Source organism: Mytilus edulis, unplaced genomic scaffold (genome assembly GCF_963676685.1).
Source record: "Mytilus edulis unplaced genomic scaffold, xbMytEdul2.2 SCAFFOLD_2171, whole genome shotgun sequence".
Taxonomy (NCBI): domain Eukaryota; kingdom Metazoa; phylum Mollusca; class Bivalvia; order Mytilida; family Mytilidae; genus Mytilus; species Mytilus edulis.
The window spans coordinates 4,395-15,897 of NW_027267517.1; the positions used below are offsets into that span (position 1 = coordinate 4,395).

At 31.5% G+C, this 11,503-nt stretch overlaps 1 protein-coding gene across 2 annotated transcripts; it reads left to right on the forward strand.

Moving 5' to 3' along the window:
• Positions 1–3,534: 3,534 nt before the first annotated feature.
• LOC139505573 (uncharacterized) lies at positions 3,535–11,167 on the forward strand (the record flags this gene model as incomplete). Of its 2 annotated transcripts, none has more annotated exon segments than XM_071295088.1 (4): positions 3,535–3,630; positions 8,008–8,119; positions 9,290–9,628; positions 11,073–11,167. In XM_071295088.1, coding segments are annotated over 3 exon segments (516 nt in total), but the record flags the coding sequence as incomplete, so codon positions are not given.
• Between the last annotated feature and the right edge of the window lie 336 nt (positions 11,168–11,503).

Sequence of the window (11,503 nt, forward strand, 5' to 3'; positions counted from 1 at the left end):
AAATCATATTAATCATTATTATCATATCTTAGTCTTAAATCTTCTGAGATAGTTTTCATATATATCAGCTGTGTTTGATAATGTGAAAATAAAGATGAAAGTATTTGAATAAATGTTGGTTTGATAATGCCAGGGTTGTACATGGAAACATGAGGATATGAATCGCCTCTTTTTGTTTGTATCAACATGTGATATTTATGTCACAGATGAACAAGAATATATTCCACTTTGCGAAGCTAGATCCCGACCTTCTGTGCTCGATCGTGAAATTCCCAAATGCGGTTTTTCACTGATGTGTACTTACCATGAGCAAAAAGGCAGAGTTTCACTAGTGGAAATAAGATTTGATTTACGTACTTGAACCTGTTCCCACCTGTTCCCTTTCCCCAGTATTTCTAGAGTTTATAGCTGTCTATGTATATATATATGTGATTGTATTTTGTATGTATTAACCTCTTGTTTCACATGTGAATGTGACGGGATGTTTTTAAATAAAGCATATTGTATTGTGTTGTATAGTTTAATTATATACTTTTCTTTTTCTTGTTGTTGTTTTTTGTCAATGTTGTCAATAATGTTGGGGTTTTTTTCGACTTAGGATTTCCTTATAGTCTCCATAGTATTGTTTTTATATTTTCCTCTTGGAAACCAAAGACATAATTAGAGTAAAGGTCCTACAAACTTTCCATATCCTGCCTTTTGGATCGCGGTTAAATAAAAAGCGGTCTCCGGTAGATTTTCACTACATATTTTTAATATCCAAGTGGCACTTTGGGTCCTCCTTAAACATATAAGACAGAAAGTCTAGCCAAATTCCTCCAAGTCACGTTTGTATCTACATATGAACTAAGTGTCTGCATAATATTAGAAAAATTGAGAGTTCAAAGGATCACCATGGCCCTGTGCCCTTTGTCCTGACATTTTGACATTGTTTACCTGAAAAGTGACAATCTAAGCCCTCCGTAAATATCGAAGATGATATTATTCTTGGAAATCCTTTTGATACAACCTTTATATATACAGTCTATGATTTCGTCGTATTTTATGGACATTGAAATACCTGGGAGTCTCCTCGTCATTTCAGCGGTCCGGGCCGGCCGGTAGGTTTTCACTATTTTTTTTTTTTTTTGCGGGGATGGGGGGAGGTTCTTTCCATAAATATTTATATTTATATTTAAAAATGTTTCTAGAGTGATTGGGTTTATTTTTTTGTATCATATATTTTATATAAAATTACATCTTTGATGTCGTTTTATTGGTAAAAATCTATATAACATGAAGACCGAAATGCATTTTTACATAAGGGTTTATGGACGACGAGAATTTACAGAAGCTTGAAGGGGTCATAAAACGATTTCCTACATATTTTCCTTCCTCTTAACTATGAAAATTATACTATTAATTATCAAATAGTATTTTGATTTTTGATTTTCAACTAAATTTGAATATCGCACCGACTGCTTGCAGCCGGTTGGATATTTTAAAAATACCGGTATCGGATATCGGATAACAAACCGGCCACTAACTTCACATCCCTTTCTTTTACTTGTTTTATTTGGTCTGGTTTGTTTTCCTTTTTTTCTTTTTTTCTTTTTTTTTTGCCAAGACGTTCTTTATTTTTTTACTTATGAGTTTAAATGTCTCTTTGGATTCTTTCGCCTCTCTTTTTAATTTTAATCTGTTAGACCCTATTTATTCAAAATGTACGGCCAAATAGATATAGCTGGAGTAAATTCACAAACCTAGTTGTTTTGTGGTCGTCTTAACCCAGGTAGTCAATCGTTATAGCATAAATCCATTACTAGAAGTGGCTGGCCTGCATATACTAATGTTAGTCCGAGATTACGCTAACGTAGTCCAACGGCCCCAATTTGTCTGGCAAAAGAGCCGTTGGACATCACAGTAATCTTGGAAAACCTCTATCTTGTATTTGGAAATAGCAGATAACAAAATTAAACGGTCTAGATCTTTAATGAAATGTGCAAATTTCGATAAGTACGTTATTTATTTGTAAGGCTTTTCTCATGATAATATAGAAAATTGTGTGTTATATCATTTTTTTTACGGCTGAATTTTACAATAAAATACAGATGGTGTTATTGTTTGATTCAGTTGTTTTTGTTCAACTTTGCCACATAAGGGGAGATAATTCAGATAGATCTGAATTAACTTTTAAATAGAATGTGTTGTGAATTTAACTGAGGAATTTAATTTTTTATTATGTGGCAACAAAATCAGTCTTGTGATCCTATTTCTTCGTCTTTTTTTATATTTCTGAAATCATATCATTATGGCTATCTTCTCATATTTTATCAAAAAAGATGATGAATCAGTCAGGCACGTGCCTAAACATAATTTTCTCACAAATATTTTTTTTTATTAAAAAAAATATTAAACAACGTTATCTGTAGATGTAAGCCGGTGAAGTTGTCAAAACTCTTTAGTTATCGAATGTCATGTGTACACTAGTCTCTTGTCCTTAGTGAATGGAATATTGGATAAAATTGAATGTTTTTACGATTTTACCTCATATAGAAACTATTAACTAGAACTCAGTTGGTTCAGATCATTTCACTACTATCAACAAAAACTTGAATGAACCTCAACTTAGACACATGCGTTTTTTTAATTCAGTAGTTGTTAGTTTTCAACTAGCTTTCTATTTTGTCTTCACCCCACTTGCCATTGTTGAAATGTTGGTCGTCCGTTTGGCTGTGCAGGATCATATAAATACGCAGTCACGTCTGGTCAGAATAGGCCTAAGGGACATTAAAAATCCGATGCCTAGTTTTAGAGAGAATGCAACTCTTTGAGGAGTTCGTAGTTGGTCTACTGAAAGGCAAAATTTCTGCTCATATCCAATAATCCCTCATTTTCCAATGCATGGCATTTTTAAATTTCCAGACCTTCGTCCTGGACGACACCTATTACAGGACCTATATAGCTCCAAGTTGTATTTATTGTAAAAAAAAAATTTCAACGGTCCTGAACTTGCATAAATATTTGACACTGGATGTAAAAAAATCAATCAATAAACTGGCTTCCAGTAATTTTAAGTACTCTCAAATCTGCGTGTAATGGCCACAATTATTCAAAATTCCTAAGCAGGTAGGGATTTTACAGTAGAGGATATAAAGAAATACGAATTTCTTGAATTTTATTAGGCATCGACTATGTCTGTATGTGTTTGTGTGGCTAGGGTGAAGGTTTAAGATTCAAATTAATAAAGATTGATGGTTGATGTCTAGCCAAAAGGATAGTTCTATTATATAGTAGTATCAGAGTGTAAACTGTTAGTAACCGGTTGATGCCTACCGTGAGTTGACTGAATACCTAGCTACGCCCCTGACTGATCTGTGGGTGTCGTTTTCTTTTTATCACATAAAATTGGGTTTTACATGTATAATAACATAGACCTGAAAACAGTATATCTATATAAGATCATATAAAATCCATTAAAATCTCGATATTAAATCACAATAGTAATTAATTAGAAAAAAATCGGGACACTCGGAAAAACGGCTTTTTCCGATACTGCTTTGGAGTTTAAATATTTAGACCGGAAGTAAAAAGTTCTGAAGCATCGAAAATGAAATAGACAAAAGACAATGCTTCTTTCAACAAGACATAGTTAGTTATTTCATCAAACAACTTTTAAATTTTCTATTTTTGAATATCTGCGGGTAAGCAAAGCTTAAATCTGACATTATGAAAAGTTCAAACACCCTCGATGAACATGAGATGCGCCGCCACACGTACGCTAACTCTCAACTTTACTATAAAAATCCAGACACTTCGGCACGAGGACTTTTTTTTGCACCCATGTACATTTCCGAAGAACACCAAATCGACACCTTATGTTGAAAAAAATGCTATCTTTATTTTTCATGTTTAGATGTCTTATCTTAATAATTATTGCTGATATCTGCCTCAAGAATAGTCCAAATAATTATGACTCTTGAAAGGCAGCTTAGGTTATTTTAAATTTTTGTTTTGATGCTTTCCTGCCGATGTAAGGCATCAAAGAAGAAAACTATAATAGTCTTTTAAGACGTCATAGTTATTTGGTCTACTTCTGGAACTAATATAGTAATAACATTTCTTGTATGTTTAACATTAATAAATTACAGTTTTCAATATTTAAATAAGATAAGATAATACCCATGGACAAAGTCAAAGGCATGCTTGACCAATGTAAAAATTACTGTTAATGTCATTTGGCATGTTTGGCAAGACCTTTTACTGTTAAAAGTCAATGATGTACCCCCATTACGACCCTCTTATAACTGAACTAGTGCACATATTTTGTTTAGGGGCCAGCTGAAAGTGGATTTGAAACTGAAATTGATAAAGAAAAATGTTTTATAAATTTGATTTCCATTAGATAAACATGTTAAATGCTTATTCAAATAGCTACATTGTATTTCTCCTCTCACATGTATTGTTTTTTTATCATTGCAACATAGAATGCACAAATTATGCGTTACTTGTCACTCAAACTTCAAAATATAATTCATAAATCTTGAATCTTGCCGTACACATTGTTTTGGCTTAACAATCGGCACTTTAGACAACGGTACAGGTACTGAAAGTGACCTCTTTCTGAGCACATTTCCCCTATAAAGTGAATTTGAAAGAAAGTCACAAAATAGTTAAAACTAATCACAAACTACTTACCTTTTACTGTTTGTCCATATAGAAAAATAAACAATACAGCAGTCAAACAATTACTTCCAATTTTTCGGTATTTATCGTCCAATAAGGAAAAAACAAGAGAAAAGTGATATCACTAACGACCAAAAAATGAAAAGAACTAAAAAGCGTGTAATTGTGTGGAAAGTGGTGAAAAGCATGTACACGCCATGTGACAAAATCCTCGTGTGTAAACCGTTGAAGTATTACACGCGAATATCATTTCACTTGGCATGTATGCCCCAAATAACCTTATATGTAGCTTTCTCAGGTTGTATTAAATTGTTTATGATACAATGTATTTTGATGCATTTATGTATATCTGATTGTAAATGTATATACAATCTCTCCAGTAAACGCACAATCTGTATACTGTCTGTTTTTTCTAGGACATCTACATGTTCATGTACATTGTAGTTAGGAAAAAAAATATTTTCAGAGTTAAAATTTAGTTAGATTTTGAAAAGGGGCATCAAAACACGAACAGTCGATCAATCTGAATATATCTATTATTTTTTTCCTTGGCCTTAGTTTACTCTGAAAATAACAAATTTCTTAACTAGATATCCTAGAAAAACAGACAGTATACAGGTATAGGGTTGTACAACACTTTTGGGTTATTTCTTGGCAGCCAGTTTATATTGGTGAAAACCACAGACCTTTGATAAGAAAACTGACAATCCTAGTCAATAAAGATTGGAGTCCAGTGCACCTGCACAAGTGGGGTTCGAACTCACAACCTCAGTGTTGACTGTCTACGGATTACAGTAGTAAAACTACATGTACAAAACTGCATAGACCACTTGGCCACTGAGGCCCCCTTAGATACACATGTACATTCTGTGTATAAGTCCCAACTTATCACTAATGATTGTCAGGTATCCATTGTCCTTCTATTGCCCATCTGTATCAATACAGTTTACTTTAATTATTACCTGTGGGGATTCCCAGAAAGTTCTCAAACCTCTTTCCCAATTTTGCTTAATTTGGCATTTTATGTATAAATGTAGGAACTAAAAACATCAAATGCAAAATGCAATTTGATTTCATTTATCTAGGGCATGCTATGCCTTAAAGCTTTTTGAGACTATCTGGAAATTTTCATCATACACAGGTTTGTCAGTACTTTTTCAGGTGAAAAAACAACCATTTTAGTCAAAGGGACCCCATGAATGTTATTAGAAATAAAATTTATTTATAGGTATTTTGTTTTTTTTTAAATTTCTGAGATCAAATATTATTGATCCTCATCTAAAAACACAACATGCACAATGAAATATTAATGCTCACATTTGTCTTTGAAAACAGCAGCTGAGCACTTTTGATCTTCATAGCTAAAAAAACATATGGCTACATGTACATTCATTTGTACTTGAAATTGATACATTTGTATATATATTGATCAATTAAATTAATGCATAATTCTACAAATTTTGTTTTGATAACAAGTAGATCATGTAGATATCTTCTGTCAAACGTAATTAAGTCAATGTATCACTTTTTTTCTTTTTAATGTATAAAAAAATTATATCATACTCATCATGCTCATACATTTGTGTCATAGTGAACATGAATTAAAAGCAATTAAGTGTATAAAAAAATGGTGGTAATGAAATATCAGGGATGATTCCACTATATAGTTTAGGGCCGCTTAACGGCCCTTAAATGGGCCAGCGGCCCCAAAAAAAATGTTTGTCAATATAAATTCCCAATTCAGGAAAATAAAAAAAAATCGGTATTTCTGGAAAAGTTTCCGTCACCGATTACGGCAACTATAATTTTTCATAGTTAGTCTTCAAAACATATTAAAATCCGGATAAAAATGCTGACTATGATCGCATTTTATTAACAACGATTTAATTATGTCAACATGAGGTAAAAAGTTTGAGCGTTTTTGAAAATAATGTTGATGATAGACCATTCATGAAATGAGACCCCCCCCCCCCCCCCCCCCCCTGAAATACGATGTCATCTGATCATTATGGAACTGTTTCAAAAGATATGAAAATGATCCAAATAATTGTAAAGTTCACTGGTTCAACTGCTTTAAATAACTTATCAATTTAGCATATACATGTACATATATACTTTTGTAATTGCTTTTCTTTATTCAACAATTGGCCAGTTCTATTTGAAATACATTTAAATTTTTTTCAATGGTTAATATGGCAAGCCGTTTTGCTATTTAATCTAACTTCAAGATATCTCATAAACTTTATAACATACCTTATATAATAGTTCATTAGATATTTGATATAGTTTGAAAGATATCTTATAAAGTTTATAAGATATCTTATATAGTTCACGAGATATCTGAAATAATTTATGAGATGTCTTATACATGTAGTTTATAAGATACATGTATCTCATATAATTTTCTGAATATGATATCCAATGAACTATATAATAAAATTAACGGTACCAATTTTCTTGCACCAGATGCGCATTTCGACAATACATGTCTTTTCAGTGATGCTCGTGGCCAAAATATTTGAAATATAAGATATCTTATACAAAACATATTTATAAGATATTTCATATACTTTAAGATATCTTAAATAAATCTTATATATTATATGAGATATCGTATATATTATGAGATAATTTGAAATTCGAATAAATAGCTAAACGGCCTGCCATTGGTTACTGTTAGCTGGTACTTGTGGTATATATGTTTTTGTAAGATGATAGTGCATCATATGCAATGATATTCATGTATTACAACTTCCCTGGTCTGAATCAAATAATTTCTTCAATCAGTGTACAGAAGAAATTTACTTAATATTCATTTTCCGTTTTACAGGAAAATTATATATTATTTCGTCTTAGATTGTATGCATAAAAAATTCCCAATTGGGATAAAAATTCCCAATTTGATATTCAAGGGACCCATTTGTAAACACCTGGAATCATCCCTGAATATTTCAAACCTGAAATGTTTGAAAAGTTACCAAAAAGTGTCTAGTTACCAGTGTTACTGCACACGTATCTAACTTCATTCGATGCACAGACTGAATATTTTTTCCTTTTATACTTGCACAAGTCTATGACCCAAACTATCCAGATCCTTGTGGTAACATCACAGTACCCAAATTACACCCACTTTTGTAAAAATAGCAGTGGCCCCCTCTTAGGCAGTCGGTTTTAAAATTTATTTGTTAATAAATGCATTCAGTTTTATAATTTATTTCTTAATAAATACAGTCAGTTTTAAAATTTATTTCTTAATAAATGCAGTCAGTTTTAAAATTTATTTCTTAATAAATGCAGTCAGTTTTAAAATTTATTTCTTAATAAATGCTTTTATTTTTGTAGGGTAACTTTTAAACTTCTGTTGGAAATAAAATGTCCTCCCCAACACCAAGGAAAGATAGAAGACAGAAATGGTGGTCAGAAAAACAGAAAACAAGAGCAACTAAAAGAGAAGGTAATGGTTGTTAAGTTTGGGAACTACAAAATGTAATATACATTGACAATTTGTAGAAATCTAATGGAACATGTACATGAATAAACTGGACAAATACAAGTGAAAAAAAACTGGGATAATTCTACAACTCAAAACTTAAACAGGTCCTTCTAATGCAATTATCTTATATCAATGATTTTGACTAAGTTAGCTGACATTTTAAATTTCGGGAATGTATTGACATAAATTTTCTCCAATAATATTATAAGCCAAAAAAAAACTCACATTATGGACCTAAAGTTCTTCTTTTCATAAAATTTTTTACATTCTGAAGTGGACAAGAAGCCAGAAAATGTTCGGTGTTTACATTTAATGTCAAAAGCATACATATAACGTCACCTAGTTTACAAAATGGTTTAGGAGCAAAAAAAAAAATACATGTAACATCATTTGGAGGAATTTTTGTTTAATGGTAATTTTACGTTGAAATCATGACTAAATTTGAATGATTTGTTTATTTTGCATTAGAGTTTTTACTGCTGCAAATATCCATTTACATGCCTATGCTACTTGTTGCCAGGTTACATGTAACTTCATTTCAAATTAATTATGACTGAAAAACTACCTATGGACATCTGCAAAGCTTCATATACAATTCAGATATGTCTTAGTTATAAGTATATGATAAGATGAGTCAAAAGCCATACAAGTAAATTCAGGATTGAGATTCTAGGTCAGAACAGGACAAAGATAACTCACAATTAACTCTTTTCAAGAAAAGACAATAGACAGGAAGATAACTGTAAGACAGATGACCGACATGAACACATTGGCCTATAATAACTCCTGGTTACACTTCATGAACAAATGAGCCCCAGACGTCTCTTGGTTACATTTCATTTACTCATGGGCTAGGGAAGTCTCCCAATTTCAGTAGCTTACATCTATTCTTGTCACCATCAAAATAAACCTTCAGCTTTTGAAAAAAAACCCAAGTACAATGTATCAGAAAATATGCATCTTGATAACAAAAAAAATTAAAACATTGCTTAGACTGACTTAATTTTGTACATGTGTCCTTGTTTAAAGACTTTAAATGATTTCTACTGGTAACTACATGTAGCATGACTAATGAGGGAAAACAAGACAATGTATACACAAATATTGAATTGCTGTATTTTCTGTTTGTAGGATTGAGACCAAATCCTAGTGCTGTTGACCATTTTGTAATAACAACTGAAAATAAAGGAGGATTTAAACCATCCGACCAAACAAAGAAAGTGTTATCGTCAGAACACCAAACACCATCAAAAGCTTCACCAAACTCACAGAAAACAGCCAAATCAAAAGTGCAAGACAAGGTTAAAAATAGTACAGACAAGGCAAGCAAAAAGAATGATAACATAAAACAGGAAAGTAACAATACATCAGATACCAAACCAAAGTTAGAAACAAGCTACGTTTTATTTATTGGGAATTTACCTTACGATGTAACAAAAGAAAACCTGGAGGAACATTTTAGAAAAACAGGTAAAATCAGAATTCATTTAATAAGTTTAAGTGATTGTATTTATGTTTGTTAATTCCACATTGTCTATACATTTACATGTACATGTAGGTAAAGGATGAGAGTTGATATCTCACAAAACTTGTTTAACCTAGCTATATTAATGTGTCAGTCTTAAGTCAGAAATCTCTCATCTTTGTTAGCATGGTTAGTCTTGTGAACTTCCAAAAATTCCTTATTTACCAAAAGATGTAATTTTGAAAACACGAAGTTAACACACAACAATGGATTTCCCACAAACCATACCTAAAAAAAAATATTCCTTCCTACAGTCTCATACGCATTTTAATGCAAATTCATATACAGGTGTACAGTGCATTCCGTGTTATGGTCTGAAAAATATTGCAGTTTTTAAAAAGGCCATGCATCAGCTGCAGCCACCTAAATGTTGATGATAGATAATCTGTTGTCAATCAAATCAATAGCTGAAAACAGGTTCAATAAAATCAGTCAGACATGCATGGTTGGTCGCACATGCTACTTAGTATATGTAATTAGTTGTGATAATGTTACAGATAAAATCAGTATTTACATAATAGACATATGCATTTAAAAGGGGCATGAGATATTTATAGATTATCGTTGGTTATCACAACAAGATTGATTTTCTTGCTTGAGCCGGTCACAGCGAAAGAGAGAAAAGCAATCTAGTTGAGATGACCAATGATAATCTATTTATCGTTATTTTACCTATGACGAGGTTGTCAATTTCATGTCAATTTCATTAGCAATGCTACGTGGCTCCTTAGTTTCTAGTGATAATTTTCCATCTCAAGCGAGTAGCATGATATGAAAAATTATCACAAAAAAGATCAAAGGGAAAATGCACAAAATAGCGATAAATATATGCATGTATAAATAATCTAAAATATGTTGGTTTTTTTTTTAATCATTAATAAAAGTAAAATAATGAAATAATAATCTGCTTTAAGTGACCAGTATGGTTCAATTTTGTCAAAATAAGCTAAGAAACATTGATGATGAATTATTCTCTTGCAAGTGAATAATTTGACCTCATTGAATCCGTTTTCATGTGAACTTCAATTTAACCCTTTAGCTAGTGATTGATAACGCATGAATCATGTGAATTGAGTTATTTGAAGGAAATGAATGTCAACATTGAAATGAAACAAAGGAAAATCATTTGATTGTCTGATTCGATCCACAAAACATTATTCTTTTACAGGTAAAAAATGATGAGTAATTTATATTTATAAACTATAATATGAAATTAAACAGATCTAGAAAAATCCAAGTGCATAAGTACTCTGTCTATTTTTATATCTATATTATGTTTATATCGCTTATATGATCATTGGAGGTATTCGGAGGTCAACTCGATAGTTAGTTAGAAATATTAGTTGTATTATAAACTCATTTCTAAAATTTGTTTTGTTTCCATAATAGGAGGAGTGAAGAAGGTTAGAATACCTCAGGAAAAAGCTAAACAACGGTCTAGAGGATTTGCTTATATTGAATTCAAAGACAGAATAAGCCATGGTGTAAGTAATTAAAATAATTGAACCAAACGCTAGTCAAGTTTGTATGCTGCTGAATAATTGTATATTGTTTGTGACCATTAAATTAACAAATGCATTGCGAAAAATGTGAGAGGGTTGTAATTGCAATAATTTAAACTTTTTTAAAATTTTGTATATGAATTAAACAGGATTTCTCTCAATCTTGCAAAAAATAAACTGGCATTTTAGTCCAAAAGGACAAATTCACAATAATAAACGCATGCAATCATTTTTTTGAATTTACAGTATAAGGAAGACTTTTTTTTTAATTGTTTGATGGAACCAGGAAATGAACTGACCTATCAGGTGGTCACTAAT